Genomic DNA, 16,210 nt, shown 5'->3' with positions numbered 1-16,210 from the left:
AGTGGGCAGAGGTAGGCACTGATACAGTGTCACACAGTGAGTCACCATAGCTCTAGATCCAGTGCTTTTATTCTCTGTCCCATGGTTCCACTTTAAGAGGTCTCTGAAAATGCCCCCCACCCCAGCACATAGTCTAGAAGGAGGCCCCACCTGGTGCCCGGGCCCTTGCCACCTCCAAGCCTTTCTGTCTCCTCTCCTCTGCAGTCCTGCTGTCTCCTATAAGGGACAGTTAGTGGTCTCAGCTTTAATTAGCTAACGATCTCCTTCAGCTCCAATCACTTGAAATGAAGGTGGAGTGCTGGGGGAGGGGTCCTTGGGCTCAGGGACCCTGTGAGCCAAGGAAGAGGCCCTCCGTGTGCTGTTGGCTTCTCTGCCTGTCCCATGCCTGCCCCGCCTTGTGGGCCTGGGTGGCCCTGACAGAAGGGGGTCCCCTGACTCTCACAGCCTTATTTGTAACCATCTTGCAGCAGGAGCTGAGCAGCCTATTGTGGACTGTCCATCAAACGGGGAGCCAAGGGGGCCTGCTTATCAGAGGCAGAGGCTGCGGGCCACTATCCCTCCTTCCCACCCCCATTGCCACCACCCCACTTTGTCAATCTGGCTCCTACCCGGCTCCCTGTCCTGTGGCCAATGCCTTGCCATCAGGCTGGACAGGGAGGACTAGGCAATGGGAACATCTGGGGTCCCAACAAGGCTGAGGAAGAAAGACTGTCATTGTGAAAACACCGAGTCACAAGGTAACGTCAGGTAGTGACAAATGCAGTACAGGATGTACCCAGGGCAAGAGATAGAACATGGCTGGACCACATCAGATGCAATCCAGGAAGGGCCTATGATGTGAGGACATCTGGAAAGCAGGCCAAGGCTCTGGCTTAGGTCCTGAATGTCCTCCCCGGTCCTTAGACTCAACACCTCCAACATGGGTCCTGGGCCTGAGGTCCCAGCTGGGCCCCTCGCTCTGAGCTACCTCTCCCCAGAGGAGATGTCCTTTCATCTTGTAGCACATAATGTGCATGTCCTTGAGACTTTGAATGTAGTGGACATGGGTTCAAATCTCAGCTTCATCACTTATTAGCTGGGTGAACTTGGGCTACTTTCTTTCCTTCTCTGGGCCTCCGTTTCCTTCTCTGTGTACTGGGGCCAACAGTACTGGTGGGGTTACCTTGAGACTTAGTAAGGAGAAGTAGGTAGAGGGCTCAGCATAGAGTATGGCACTTGGGGGCTGCTGTGCCCCTTACTGTGGCAGTCCTGCCCAGGTTGGAGCTGGGGCCTTGCTGTGCTCAGCCAGCTCAGGCTCTGTGCACATCTCTTCCCTGGGCTGTTCCATCAGGATCCAGACTGGGCGTGACAGGGCACACGGAGCTCCCTGCCACATGTGGTCCTCAAGCAGCTTCCTCAGGTGGGGGCCTGCCAGGAGGATCCTGGAAGCTTGAGATGGATCTAAAGGACGGATGCAGGGCTGGGGAGAAGGGACTGGGTAGAAGGGACAGCTTGAACAAAGGGAATGGAGATGGGGCTGTACCATGGGTACAGTGGGCTTGAGGAGGAGGGACACTTGGAGAGCATGACGGGGGCCCAATCAAGCAGGCCTCTGAAGCTACCACATCCAGGGGTTCACAGAGGCTATGGGGCAGCAATGGGCAAGACCACAGTGGCACCTGGGTGGGGAAGAGGCCCCCTTCTCCAATAAGAATGGGAGAAGAAAGGGCCCGAGCTAGAGACAGGGAAAGGATGGGAAGGAGAAGAGGAAGAGAGAGGTCTTTCCAAGGCTGGGTTTGGAGTGCAGTGGGTTTCCAGCGCTGGTGGGTTTAGGTGGTACCTAGGGCCAGAGCTAAGCACCTGGGCACAGCATCCAGGGGATGGAGGAGGAGCAGGAGCCAGGGAGGGTGGGACACAGGTAAGCAGAGAGGTAGGGTGAAAGGTAGGACTCTGTGCTAAGGCCTTAGGATTTGGAGACCAGACGGGTGTGGATGAGAAAACCTAAGTGTCCCCCAGTCGAGGATGGCGACCCTGAGGACTTCTGCACAAGTATGAAAAATTCCAGCACAGCCCTCTGGGTACTGATGAGATGAAGACATGGAGTTACATGGAGAAGTAAGACACTAAACCACACCATCTATAGTGTCCTATTCATTAAAAATAGATTGCTAGATTACAGACCCCCATATAAGTCTAGGTGCTCATGCTGAAGTGGTCACAGAGCTTGCCTTGCCTTATCTTGGAAGGCTTTCATGTTTGTCCTCCACATACTTGTGTGGCTTCAATCTCTTTTTTTTTTTTTTGAGACAGAGCCTCAAGCTGTTATCCTGGGTAAAGTGCCGTGGCGTCACAGCTTATAGCAACCTCCAACTCCTGGGTTCAAGCAATTCTCTTGCTTCAGCCTTCTAAGTAGGTGGGACTACAGGCGCCCACCACAATGTCGGGCCATTTTTTGGTTGTAGCTGTCATTGTTTGGCAGGCCCAGGCTGGATTTGAACCTGCCAGCTCTGGTGTATGTGCCTGGCGCCTTATCTGTTTGAACTACAGGCACTGAGCCATCTTAATTTTTTTTTTTTTTTTTCTGTGTATGATAATCCTCTTTCTAACATTTGATGCACTTGAATTTTATATGCTTTCATGTGAAGTCTTGCCCGCAGAATCTTCTTGTACAGCAGAATTTGGAAGCCTCAGTTCTAGGGATTCCTGTCTTAATGACTTTCTTGGATTTGCCTGAATGGTTTCTTCTACAGATGCTACAGTTCCTTCACTAATACGTGGCCTACCAGACCATGGCGTATCATTGACAGAGCCTGTTTCTTTAAATTTGTCCTTCCTTCTTGTAATGAGTTCTAAAACTTCTTTGGACAGCAGCGGCAGATTTTAGTTCAACCAAAGAACACAGTTTTCTATTCTCTTCTAGTGAAGCCATAGGTCCATGATTAAAGTCAAACTATTTCAAATTGCGTAAGAACTTTATGGACACCCTGTACAGTTCTTTCCTCAGGAGTTAATGGAATCATTAGCAAATTCCCAGGAGTTATTGTAATCATTAGCTTATTCTGCAAAATAAGACATTAATCAATCAGTAAGTAAACTGAAGATGAGTTAAGATCAAGCTTGGGTGCTCTAAAAGGCTGTTTCCTGCATGGTTTGTCTCCCCAGTCATTGTCCACAGACTCTGGGAAGTCGTAGGAATATGCAGGTGCAGACTCAAGGCCCAGCTTCCTCTCCAACATTGTGGAAAGGGACTCTACATCATGGGGCGGAGCCCTATGCTCCCCTAATGCCACTTGGACAGAGCCTGGGTAGAGTGACCTCCCAAGGTATCCACGTTGGAACTTAATTTTTATTTTATTATTATTTTTTGAGACAGAGTCTCACTCTGTTGCCCAGGCTAGAGTGCCATGATGTCATAGCTCATAGTAACCTCAAACTCCTGGGCTAAGGCAATCCTCCTGCCTCAGCCTCCCAAATAGCTGGGACTACAGATAACAGCCACAATGCCCAGCTAGTTTTTCTATTTTTAGTAGAGCTGGGGTCTTGCTCTTGCTCAGACTGATCTCAATTCCGGAGCTCAAGCAATCCACCTGCCTCAGCCTCCAAGAGTGCTAGGATTACTGGCATGAGCCACCTCCGCCCCCACCCCACTGGCTTCAGTCTTTTAAAACAAGAATGTATTTACATATTTCTTACATAAAACACTGATCTAGCCAAGCCCAGTGGCTCACGCCTGTAATCCTAACACTCTGGGAAGCTGAGGCCAGTGGATTGCTTGGGCTCAGGAGTTTGAGACCAGCCTGAGCAAGAGTGAGACCCCATCTCTACTAAAAATCGAAAAAATTCACCAGGCATTGTAGCCAGTCTAATGCTCCAATAGACTAGGGCACCTACCACAACAGTAGCTGTAGTCCCAGCTACTTGGGAGGCTGAGGCAAGAGGATGGCTTGAGCATAGGGGTTGCTGTAAGCTAGGCTGATACCACGGCACTCTACCCAGGGTGACAGAATGAGACTCTTCAAAAAAACACAAAAACCAAAAAACCCCACATTGATCTAGAGATCAAGAGGTGACCATGAGAGGAGTCTGTGCACAGTGGGGACAGAAGCTGACCATAGGGTTCAGAGTGTTGTCTGGTGGGTCCCAGAGAAAAGGAAAGGTGTGTCTAAGGATCTGAGAGTCTGGGCAGGTATGCAGATGGGTGCTGTACCTAGTACCAGGCCTGGAGCTGGGGGATACTTCACACAAGGGGTCTCCATGAGTTGATCACAGCTGTCCCCTAAACTTATTGGACATGTCCTCTGTGCAGGGCTCCAAAAGGGGCTTCAGGCTACATGGATGCAAGAACAGGGGCTGTTAACAGGAGAGACCTTGCATTCAGTGATTCCAGGTAATGGGGGCCCATGGAGGCAGCAAGAAGTGGAAGAAGCTACTCTCGCGAGTTGTCCAGGCAGGACGACTGGCAAGGCAAATGAAGAGGGAACAGAGCGAGGATGTTCCAGGCAGCTGAACAGCAAGTGCTAAGGCCTGAGGTTTGAAAGAGCTGGCTATGTTCTGGGAAACAGAAACAGAAACAGATTAGAGTGACCAGGAGGGAGGGAGGGGATGGGGAGACAGAGAGGACTGAGAAGGGCTGAAAAGAGGCAACCATATCACTGGCCACATTAAGATGTGCGAGCGCAGTCATGAGGGGCAAAGAGGGGGCTCTGGGGGATGGAGGAACAGGCAGCCATCCAGTCTGGAGTGGGCCTTGCTAGGGTCAGGGCCTAGCAAGGTCAGCTAGAGTTCGGACAGGATGGAGGAGATACTTGAGCTCAGTCCAGAGAGGCCAGGCCAGGGGGCCTAACAGCTGCCCTTGAGGAATCTCCAAGCACAGAGTCCAGCTGTCCCTCCCCCAAGTTGCCAGAAGCAGATCCCACTGGAGGCTCAGGGAGGACGGATGGGTACCCCTTCGCCCCTATGGGCCACAGCAACAGGGAGGAATGGAGGTATGGGGCTGGGTGATGGTGTACGTGGGCCTTTGAAGCCCCCCAGGTGTGGAGGGGAGCCTGAGTCAGCACTGTGGTGGCCACCCTGTGGCTCCAGCCTTCCTCTCTCCTCCCACCCCCACCTTCCAACCAGCCACTTGGGAGAATCATTTCATTTCTCAAATTAAAAATCCATTTTATGTGGTGAATAATAGATGGGATGAGTCTTGGGAGGCTGGGTGGAGGGCAGGAACTGGTGGGGGAGTGTATTCAGGGCACAGAAGATACCAAGAACTGCTGAAGGACTGGCTGGCCAGGCTGGCAGCTTGTGGGGGGGCGGCCTTCCCAGAACTGACTCTGCTCCCACATGAAGCAGGGCTGAGAGTTTCATCCCTGCACATGTGTAAGCCACAGGGGACAGAAATGGGTCTCCCCACCACTGGGCTCCAGGCTTGGTCCAGCCTGGCAGTAGGTTGGCAGCCCTCCCTCAGAGCAAGGCATTTAGCACCCCACTCAATGGCTGCTGCACCTATGGGAGTCCTCAGCGTGAGTACTGCTGTCCCAAATGAGGCTGGGAGTTGGGGCTGCTCAGTGTTTCTTTCCCAGAACCCAGATCCAGTAATGTCCCATCTAGCAGGGTGGCAGAGATCTGCCCTCAGTCAGAGAGGAGCCAGAAGTTCAGCTCCTGAACCCCTCACCTCTGCCCCGCGCACCCTCATCCCCCAAACTGGCCATGAAGCTGCCTTAGTCAAGCTTAGCTGGGCACTGCTGTGGCCTGTCATTCTTTTGAAAGGAGTTATGGAGTCATCTTGGCAACTAGGGGTAAAGAGGAACCCCCAAAAGAGATGGAGGAAGCTAGAGACCAGGTCACTAGAGCCCACCTCTACTTATCTACACTCTCAGCTTCCTTTCTGAGGACAAGTGGAAGAGTCAAGGAGGTGGGCCTTGGCCCTGCTTAATTAGCAGGCCAAGCCGGGGTGACCAAGACTGAGTGACCAAAGCCAAGCCAACTCTGGAAGGCCCAGGTTGCTGCATTCTGGGCTGGGGTCGTGCTGGAGGAAGGCTGGTGTGGGGGAAGGGGTAGCCAGTTAGACAGGGTCCCTGACTTGGAGGCCAATGAATAGATAATGGCAGCTGAGTCTGGGAGAGGGATGGCCACAGGGCAGGGGGGAGAGGAGGTTAGGACCTGGGTCCCCACCCCCCACCCCCATGGATAAAGCAGGAGACTCCCTAGGGAAACATGTTTGCCTCTGTGCCTTCCTGTTGGAAAAGAGTCGGCTCCCTGAGACAATATCCATTTTTATATTTCTTGGAAATTTCACGGCATTCATTTCAGGGAAAATAAAAGCTGTCATTGCTGGAGAAATGATACCAATCAGGGACTGAAAAGGCTGGAAAATTATCCTCCTGGAGATGGAACATTGAGGGAAAAATGCAGATTAAAAGCACAAAGAGCCACTTTGCCACCTCCTTGCCCTCCCCTCCCCATCATGGAATCACCCCATTTTAAGTAATTCCATCTTTCCTCCCTAGAATTAATAGGGTCCAAGAAGACCACATGGGGCAGAGGAGGACCCTGGGGTGGCCGGGATGGAGACAGACGATCCAGGGTGGGGGCTTTGAGATGAAGCAATGGAGAGACAGGACAGGAAGGACAGAGGGGCAGAGGTGGCCACTCAAGGCCAGGGGCTCAGTTGCTGGACTGATGTGCTACCACAGAGGAGGGGGACAGAGCGAAGGGTGAGTCCCTTTAGAGTCCGGACCTTGTCCTAGTTTTTATCAGATGGTGCTCCAGGCTGTCTCAGGCATTGTTTAGGCTAGTCCTGCAGGCTGGAATGGCCAGTTCTGTGTCCCATGTGGGCCAGGCCAAGTGGCTACTGTGGGGACACAGGCAGAAGTGGGCTCTGCCTCTAGGCAGGGGCAGGTACCACGTTAATAAAGCAAGTTCAACTGTAAGAAGGCTCGGTGGGTAAATTCAGAGCCCCCCCCCCAAGCCTGTCCTCCCACCAGCTCACATACCAGGGTCTGAGGCTTAGGGCCTGAGGTTCTGGGCTGCTGGGTAGGGGCAGGCTCGGGCCCTCCCTGTGTCCCAGGGGAGCCCCTCAGTTTTTTCTCCCTACCTGGGCCAGGGACCACGTTCTGAGCAGGGAGCCAGGGCCAGGTAAGGCTGGGCTTTCAGGCAGGGCTCTCCAATGCTCTCCCTCTACCGGGGGCTGAAGAATGGGGGCGCGGCCAACTTGACGCCCCAACGCCCTCGGGGAGGGCTGACCCGGGGCAGGGGCTGGAAGGAGGACGAGGAAGACCTTACTGAAAGTGTGCTGGGCGCCGGGCATGGTGTGGCGGATACGGGCTTCTACCGCGGCGGCCTGGCCCCTTTGGAGGAGCCCCCCGGGCGGTGCTCTGGTCCGGTGGACTCGGCTAGGACCATCTTTCTTTCTCCCCTCTGGCTTTAGCCCTTCCCAACGGACTGGTGGGCTCGAAGAGGGGCAGGGGATCGTAGGGGACCCCTCCCGGGAGTAGCGCTTCCCCGGAGTCCCCGACCGGAGCCCGAGCACGACCCTCTCGAGCGTGCCCGCGCGGCCGCCGCGCTGCCAGGTAGCCTGGAGAGACGCAGGCAGAAGGAGGGGGGCTCGGGGCGGGTGGAGGAGGGTGGAGCCGCCGGCGCGCCCCCTCCCTCGGGCCGGCGGGCGGCGCGGCGCGGCTGCAGAGGAGGCGGCGGGCGCACGGGGAAAGCGGTCAGTGCGCCGCTCCTCTTCGGCCCAGGCCCGGGCTCGGGCCCGACCCGCTCTGTCCCCGCGCGGCCCGGCGCGCACCTGCGGGGTAAGTGTCTGTCGGCCGAGTCCGCTGCCGGGGCCACCATCCCGGCCACCTCCACTACCGCCGCGGCCGCCGCTCCGAGCCTCCTGGCTTTGTCTGCTTCCTAGCGGCTGCGGCTCCGGCTGCGGCTGCGGTTCCCAGGCTGGGCTTTCGGGCTCCGCGGGCGGCGCGGCGCGGCACCAGGGCTTGGGGCGCGCCCGGCCAGCTAGCGCACCGCCGGGGGTGAAACTTCGCCCAAGTTTGGGTTCTGGGGAGAACCTGTTGAAGCTAGGAGTGGCCTGGGGCGGGGACGGAGGACAGAACCGGTCTGAGGCTCTCGTCAGGGCCGTCGGGGTAGGAGCTGTCTTCCCGATCCTGGGCCCACGGCGCGCGCCGCTAGGGAAGGGTTTGCTGCGCATTTGGTTCATGGAGCAGAAGGAGCCAGAGACTGGGGTAGGAGTGGTCCCGCAGACTTCGGGGAGAACAAAGTTTGGTTCCTTGGCTGCTTTGTTGAGAGCCTCAGTCCAGTGCGGAGAGCTGAAAGCGCTTTAGGGTCTGCCTAGACGCGCCCCTGACCACACCTCCTTTCTCCTGCTTGGGCCCTTTCCCCCTCCTCCACCTCGCCTCGGCTGTGGCCGACCGTTCCGGCACAAGAAAGGCAAAGGGAAGAGCGACGGCCTTTCGGTGAAAGGCTACTAGATGCCAGGCCGCGTGCACGACGCCTCCTGTTTCATTATCAGGGGCCTCCCAATCCTGCGGCCGGCACGTATGTGCAAGGAATTGGGGGGGCAGAGAAAGGATTGCACTGTGCATGCAGGGTGAGGTGGCCACGCTGAGCTTTCTTCTTTGCTCATTCCTGGAGTGGGGAGGCCTGCGCCAGTGGTTGGGGGTTCTGCCCCTAGGCCGAGCCCCACCTCTCTGTGCTGGTGGGCCCCGTCGAGCTACTGCCACCGCGCCTGAGCCTGCCTCTGTCCTTCCTACAGCTGTAGCCCGGGGCCATGCGGAGGCCTGCTAGCAAGCTGGTGGCCGAGCACATCGTGTAGCCGCGGTGGCTAAGGGGAACCATGGAGGCCCCGTATTCAATGACAGCGCACTATGACGAATTCCAGGAGGTCAAGTATGTTAGCAGGTGTGGCGCTGGCGGCTCGCGTGGGGCCTCGCTGCCCCCAGGCTTCCCGCTGAGCGCGGGGCGCAGCTCCTCCGGGGCCCGGACCGGACTGCCGCGCTGGAACCGACGCGAGGTGTGCCTGCTGTCGGGGCTGGTGTTCGCCGCAGGCCTTTGCGCCATCCTGGCGGCCATGCTGGCACTCAAGTACCTGGGCCCGGGCGCGACGGGCGGTGGTGGCGGCGGGGCCTGTCCCGAGGGCTGCCCTGAGCGCAAGGCCTTTGCGCGCGCTGCGCGCTTCCTGGCCTCCAACCTGGACGTCAGCATCGACCCATGCCAGGACTTCTACTCGTTCGCCTGTGGGGGCTGGCTGCGGCGCCACGCCATTCCCGACGACAGGCTCACTTATGGCACCATCGCGGCCATTGGCGAGCAGAATGAGGAGAGGCTACGGCGCCTGTTGGCGCGGTCCGGGGGTGGCCCGGGCGGCACGGCCCAGCGCAAGGTGCGCGCCTTCTTCCGCTCTTGCCTCGACATGCGGGAGATTGAGCGGCTTGGCCCGCGGCCCATGCTCGAGGTCATCGAGGACTGCGGGGGCTGGGACCTGGGTGGGGCGCCGGAGCGCCCGGGGGCCGCGGCCCGCTGGGACCTCAACCGGCTGCTGTACAAGGCGCAGGGCGTCTACAGCGCTGCCGCACTCTTCTCGCTCACGGTCAGCCTGGACGACAGGAACTCCTCACGCTATGTCATCCGCGTGAGTGCATCCCCCAAACACCGTGCAGGCAGCCTGCAGGGACCCTGTACCGGCGAGGCGGGGGCATAAGGGGAGGAAAGAGGGAGGACAGCCAGAGTGCAGGGATGGAGCGCTGGAGGAGGGCGCGAGTAATTTCCCTTGGGTAATTGCGGTGTTTAGCGGAGCCGCGGGAGCCGCAATTTCTCAGCCCTATGGGGGGCGATGAGGGCGTGGAGGGAGAGAGTATTGAGGCCTGAGGCAACTGCCCTATGGAGTTGGGGCTGCCGAGATGCCAGGGACCCCAATTCTCAGTGTGGTTGGGGGAGGACGATTTTCTGCGCAGGTGGGGGAACTGCAGGCTTTCAGGGGAAGGATTGTGGGCTGGACTTTGCCACGGTGCCCCCAGGATGGGACTGGCAGTGATGAGGGCTTTGACCAGCTTGTCTGGGTGTTGAGAGGGACTGGTGTCTTTGTGCCCCTGGCATGTCCTGTTTGAGCGTTTGGGAGGAATTCAGTCTGTTTGGGGACCTGGCATGTTTATCTCTGGTCCCTGTCTCCCCAGATTGACCAGGATGGGCTCACCCTGCCAGAGAGGACTTTGTACCTAGCTCAGGATGAGGAAAGTGAGAAGGTGCTGGGCCGGGGGATGGGGTTGCAGGGAGGGCCTGTGGCTCTGGGAGGGATGAACTTGGGCCAGGCTTGTCCTCCACCCTGAAGGAGCCCCCTCTCCTGGAGCAGATCCTGACAGCGTACAGGGTGTTCATGGAGCGTGTGCTCAGCCTGCTGGGCGCAGATGCCGTGGAGCAGAAGGCCCAGGAGATACTGCAGCTGGAGCAGCGCCTGGCCAATGTGAGCAGGCGCGGCCTGGGGATGCCCTGGGCCAGGGGCGGGGACCATGGTGGGCCCAAGGTGAGTGGGGCCCTCCTCCCATTCTGATTTCCACCTCTAGATCACTGTGTCAGAGTATGATGATCTCCGGCGAGACGTTAGCTCCATGTACAACAAGGTGACTCTGGGACAGCTGCAGAAGATCACCCCCCATGTGAGTGTGGCCTGCAGTCCTGGCAGGCAGGCAGGCAGAACATCTGGTGCTGATTCTGGGACTACCTGGTCATCCCTCCCCAAAGATGGGCAAGGCCTTCCCTGTCCACAGGCCCCCATGTCCTCTTCTTGCCTCTCTCTGACATCCTCCCAGTCTCACTGTCCCTGCCCTTGGCCCTATAGTTGCGGTGGAAGTGGCTGCTGGACCAGATCTTCCAGGAGGACTTCTCAGAGGACGAGGAGGTGGTGCTGTTGGCCACGGACTACATGCAGCAGGTGTCCCAGCTCATTCACTCCACACCCCACAGGTACCGCTGCATCAGGTCCCACCCCTGCACCCTAGACCTGTCTCCTGGGTGACCTCTGAGTTTCCCACTCCACCTCTGTCCAGCTGCCACACTGGGGAGGCAGGTTGTGCCTCTGAGATAGGAGTCCAGAGCCCTTGGTTTACATCCTGACTTTCCCACCTGTTTGGTGGGAGCTGGGCAGGGCCGTGAGCTTCTGGAGCTGTTGTTTCCTCACCTGGGGATGGCTAGAAAGGGAAAGTGTAGGTGCACTCTGCTGTCCCACTGACATCAGGGATGTTGTTGGTAGCAAGAATGTCCAGGTGTGCCTGCGACTGGAGCTCAGGATGCTCTGGGCTCAGCCTCTGCTTACCTAGAATGATTTCTTCAACCTTTTTTGTGGGCTGTGTGGGTGCTAGGTCCAGCCGCAGCTGGGGGTACAGGGTGGGGTGCGAGATGCCCTTGGGTGGCCTATATGCGTATCTCTCTGGACACTACCTGCTTCACCTGTCCCCCAGGATCCTACACAACTATCTGGTGTGGCGTGTGGTGGTGGTCCTGAGTGAGCATCTGTCACCGCCTTTCCGTGAAGCGCTACATGAGCTGGCACGTGAGATGGAGGGTAGTGACAAGCCGCAGGAGCTGGCTCGGGTCTGCCTGGGCCAGGCCAACCGCCACTTTGGCATGGCACTTGGTGCCCTCTTTGTACATGAGCACTTCTCAGCTGCCAGCAAAGCCAAGGTGGGCAGTCCTGGGTTTAGGTGGGGGTACAGGTGCTGAGCCAAGTGTGGAGCCCTCCTGTGGCCTTGGTCTTAGTGTGGGGAGCCCAACATGCCTCTCTGCAGTCAGAGTACCTGATCTGGCTTAGGGGCTCAGCCCTCTTTGGTCCTCACCAGGCTTCCTCCTCCAGGAAGCCTATCTGGTTTGTCAGTGCCAGGTGGCCCTCCCTGCCAAGCCTTCCCAGCCATGCTCAGAAGGAGTGGTCTTAGTGATGTCCATGGTGATTGCTGCAGCAGTTTTTCTTTTCAGACTGGGAGCTTATTGTTGGGGGTGCAGGGCCTGGATCCCCACTGCCAAGGTCTCCTCTTGCTGCTCAGCACCAATCCCTGAGCTTAGGAGTGGTAGGGAATGAGTGAGGTACTCCTTATGCCAAGAGCTGGGGGTCCAGAGGGAAAGCCTGCTTGTTAACCCTTGCTCCCTGACCCCTGACCCGCAGGTACAGCAGCTGGTGGAAGACATCAAATACATCTTGGGCCAGCGCCTGGAAGAGCTGGACTGGATGGATGCTGAGACCAAGGCAGCTGCTCGGGCCAAGGTGAGCTGGGCCCTCCTCCCATCTGTTGGTTCCAGGCACATGTATTGAGTGCCTACTGTGTGCCAATGAATGACGACAAAAGCTTTGGGTGTGGTGGCTTGTTGCCTGTAGTCCCAGTAACTCAGGAGGCTGAGGTGGTAGGATCACTTGAGGCTAAGAGTTTGAGGCTGCAGTGAGCTATGATCACACCACTGCGTGCGTTTCAGCCTGACAGAGCAAGACTGTCTCAAAAAACAAAACCAAAAGGAACAAAGATAGCTTCGTGGAAGTGACATTACCCCCATCAGCCTCCCCAACCTGTCACCCATACCCAGGCTGATCTGGCATTCCTCCCTTGGTGGTGGTGGGGGACTGTCCTTCTAGGCCCCTGGCCACTCTCACCCAGCCCCTGGCCTGCAGCTCCAGTACATGATGGTGATGGTCGGCTACCCAGACTTCCTGCTCAAACCCGAGGCTGTGGACAAGGAATACGAGGTGGACCCCCTTCCCCTGCCAGCCTAGACTGACTACAGCAGCCCCAGTGACCACCAGGGCAAGTGGCTTGCACAACCCAACCCTGCCCTGGCCTGGTGCTGAGCACTACCCATCCCCCACACAGTTTGAGGTCCACGAGAAAACCTACTTCAAGAACATCTTAAACAGCATCCGCTTCAGCATCCAGCTCTCAGTCAAGAAGATTCGGCAGGAGGTGGACAAGTCCACGTGGGTGCCTGACCCTTGGGTCAAAGGAAGGCCGTGGGGAGAGGGCTGTCTAAGGGCAGGGGCTAGGGGGAGAACTGCCTCATAGCCCTGTGGGTATGCAGGGTAATAGCAGGGGCCTGCCCAGGGTATGGAGTGGGGGTGGTCAGGGTGGGAGCCAAGGCCAGGGTGGCTTTGATGCACTGTCAGGAGAGGACTGTGGCTTGGTCATGGGGTGGCCTTCAAGGAGGAACCAGGAGGTGAGGGTGTTGGGGAGCGAATGTACCCTTCAGCTGAGCCCAGCTTCATTTCCCAGATGGCTGCTGCCCCCACAGGCGCTCAATGCCTACTATCTACCCAACAAGAACCAGATGGGTAAGGGGGTGTGTCCCGACAAGGGTGGGGCCTGAAAATGGGAGGGTCTCCCACTGACCACACCTTCCTCCTAGTATTTCCTGCTGGCATCCTGCAGCCCACTCTGTATGACCCTGACTTCCCACAGTGAGTACAGAACCTGCCCCAGAGACAGCCAAGTAGACCTTGCCTGCTAGGTGTGTATGGGGAGGGGGGTGCAGCTCAGATGGCCCTAGAACCTGGTTCAGTACTGGCATCATGATGGCTGTAGACCCTAGGTCTGTAGTCCCACTTCATCCTTGGTTATTTGGAAAAATGTAAAGATTTTTTACTTTCAACTTTCTGGGTTCTTTCCTGCTTGTTTGAGGCTTGGTTAGGTGTTTGGAAAATGGAGCAACCCTAGTGATGGGGTAGGAGGCCAGGCCCCTCCCCCATGGGTGCCTCAGTTTCCCTTCTGTCTCCATGCAACATTCTTTTACTCCCCACCCGTTCTGTTAGCTGTTGTTTTCTGAAAGGCAGCTGGACAGGTGCTGCTGGCCTCTCTCACAGCTTATGAGGAAGCTGGGGCACGAATGCCCCAGGATGCACAAACGCCTCTGTGGCCTCCCTGTGCCACCTCCTGGCCTGGCTGGGAGCCTTCTAGGCCTGGGCAGCAGTGTGGGGCTCTCTGACATCAGGGCTGGGGCCTGACGCTGCTGCCATGGGCCCAGGTCTCTGAACTACGGGGGCATTGGCACCATCATTGGGCATGAGCTGACCCATGGCTACGATGATTGGGGTGAGGCCTATGGGAGCCTGAAGGGGTAGCCGGGGAGGCGGAGCAAGTGGAGGGAGGAGAAGGGTCTCTGGGATGAGGGCCAACCTTGGTCTGCTCATTTGCCACCGGCAGGAGGCCAATATGGCCGAGCCGGGAACCTGCTGCCTTGGTGGACGGAGGCCTCCCACAGTCACTTCCTGCGAAAGGCGGAGTGCGTCGTCCACCTCTATGACAACTTCACTGTCTACAACCAGCGGGTGAGGCCACTTCCTGGCTCCTGGGACCCTTGAGCCTGGTTGGCATGGACTAGGAGCGTCATATACACTCATGTGCACATGCACGAGTTCACGTCCCTGCACACACGCTCAGTTCCCGTGCACACTCATGCAGGCACATGATGAGTTCACACAGACTAACATGGGGGTAGGGGAGGGAGGAAAGGGGTGGAGCCCCACCCAAACCCTCCAGATGAGGGAAGGAGAGGGTGGGCGGGAGTTAGGGGCCAGCCCAAGACAGGGAGCCTCTTCCCTGCAGGTGAACGGGAAGCACACTCTTGGGGAGAATATCGCGGACATGGGCGGCCTCAAGCTCGCCTATTATGTGAGCTGCCCCCACCTGGCCTGTTCCCTGGAGGGAGAAGGGTGGGGGGCTGATAATGATGCCACATGAGAGACAGAGCCACCCCTCCTTGCCCTTCTGCTGCTCTCTGGCCTGTGCTGGGCATGCAGTCCACTGGAAGAGGAAACAGTCACGGGCTTTACCTCCACAGGGAGTGTAGGGAGGGCTACCTGGAGGGGGTGGCACCTGCTTGGGGTCATGGACTCAACCCAGTGGGTGGTATGCAGGGCTGGAGCTGATAAGGGGTTGCTGTTATCTTGGGCTGTCATCTGGATGGAAAATGATTGGGAGGGACCAGTGCCCAGGTCAGGGCGGGCACAGAGCTCCACGCTGTCTGCACCCCTAGGCCTATCAGAAGTGGGTGCGGGAGCATGGCCCAGAGCACCCGCTGCATCGGCTCAAGTACACACACAACCAGCTCTTCTTCATTGCCTTTGCCCAGGTGGGCTGGGTGGGAGCGGGACTGGGGGCTGGGGAGTGGAGACACAGCATCTGGGCTTGGTCCCAGCCCTGCCTGACCCAGGCCTCTCATGGCCAGCCCCATGGGTCCAGCCTGTGTCCCATCACCTATCCTCTCAGAGGTGGGCCCTGTGATTCTGAGGGGGGTGTTAAGGCCTAGCATGCCTGGGGGGCAGTGGATACATGGCCTCATTTCTCCCTGTTCTCCCTCCCACCTCCTCATGGGCCCAGAACTGGTGCATCAAACGGCGGTCACAGTCCATCTACCTGCAGGTGCTGACTGACAAGCACGCACCTGAGCACTACAGGTGTGCCCCCGCCTACTGGGTCTCATCCTCACTTGTGTCTGGGGGCTATGGAGGGGGTGGGAAGGGATAGAGTCAGCCCTGGCAGCTTGGTGGCTCCTGGGCCCCACACTGCATGGGTCTCTCCCCTACCCCAGGGTGCTGGGCAGTGTGTCCCAGTTTGAGGAGTTTGGCCGGGCCTTCCACTGTCCCAAAGACTCACCCATGAACCCTGCCCACAAGTGCTCTGTGTGGTGAACCTGGCTGCTGCCCACGTATCCCCATTGCCCTGCACGAATCACTTCCTGCCAACTGCCGGGGCAGGCATGTACCCGGTGCCAGCCTCTCTGGGCACTACCTGCCTCCCTAGCCCATCTAGGACCTGACCCCCTGCTGTCCCTCATTTCATGAGAGGCCTGGAGCAAGGGTGGGTTTGGACTCTGGGGAGGTGGGAGACAGATGCTGGGGTCCCTAGCCTCTGCTCTAGGGGGCCAGGCCCCCTGCCAGGCTGGATTGAACAGGCCCCACCTTCACTGTATTCTTGCTGCTAATTCTGGTCAATAAATCACTGTACTGTTGCCTTGGCCTCTTCAAGGGTCCCCAGTGCAGACAGAGCTGGAGGGAGCCCTCTGCAGGAAGGCATAGGCCTTAGCACAGCTGGGACCCTTGAGGGACTTCCTGGTCACTCTGGTTCAGCCACCTCTGTCTCACCTCCACTGGGCTCTTCTATCTTTTCCACCAACCTCCAATTCCTCCTTGACCCAGCCTTCCTCCCTGAAAGCCTTGTCCAGGCTTCACCCCCAGTTCAGCCTTGTGGTTTGGTGACCAGCATTCCAGGGTGAT

At 57.7% G+C, this 16,210-nt stretch overlaps 1 protein-coding gene and 1 non-coding gene across 4 annotated transcripts; one reads left to right on the top strand and one right to left on the bottom strand.

Annotated features, from left to right (window-relative positions):
• Window positions 1-3,111: 3,111 nt before the first annotated feature.
• On the bottom strand, window positions 3,112-3,315 carry LOC128591025 (small nucleolar RNA SNORA73 family). Its single transcript, XR_008381469.1, has one exon. It is a non-coding gene; the product is annotated as a small nucleolar RNA SNORA73 family (small nucleolar RNA).
• Window positions 3,316-7,245: 3,930 nt separating this feature from the next.
• ECEL1 (endothelin converting enzyme like 1) lies at window positions 7,246-15,945 on the top strand. Of its 3 annotated transcripts, none has more exons than XM_053598147.1 (18): window positions 7,246-7,538; window positions 8,723-9,598; window positions 10,140-10,208; window positions 10,316-10,426; window positions 10,527-10,619; window positions 10,802-10,926; window positions 11,421-11,643; window positions 12,119-12,217; window positions 12,617-12,691; window positions 12,816-12,919; window positions 13,212-13,270; window positions 13,345-13,396; window positions 13,960-14,027; window positions 14,139-14,263; window positions 14,541-14,606; window positions 14,971-15,066; window positions 15,315-15,391; window positions 15,526-15,945. In XM_053598147.1, the coding sequence occupies exons 2-18, from the start codon at window positions 8,804-8,806 to the stop codon at window positions 15,623-15,625; spliced, it is 2,337 nt and encodes a 778-aa protein (XP_053454122.1). In that variant the 5' UTR covers window positions 7,246-7,538; window positions 8,723-8,803; the 3' UTR covers window positions 15,626-15,945. The 3 variants fall into 3 exon arrangements, with proteins under 3 accessions (XP_053454122.1, XP_053454121.1, XP_053454123.1); XM_053598146.1 differs by lacking the exon at window positions 7,246-7,538 and adding an exon at window positions 7,606-7,763; XM_053598148.1 differs by lacking the exon at window positions 7,246-7,538 and adding an exon at window positions 8,307-8,557.
• Window positions 15,946-16,210: the final 265 nt, after the last annotated feature.

Source organism: Nycticebus coucang, chromosome 7 (assembly GCF_027406575.1).
Source record: "Nycticebus coucang isolate mNycCou1 chromosome 7, mNycCou1.pri, whole genome shotgun sequence".
In the NCBI taxonomy this organism is placed as follows: Eukaryota; Metazoa; Chordata; class Mammalia; order Primates; family Lorisidae; genus Nycticebus; species Nycticebus coucang.
Note: the sequence above shows the minus strand (reverse complement) of the source record. Positions and strands in the feature narration are given on the sequence as shown.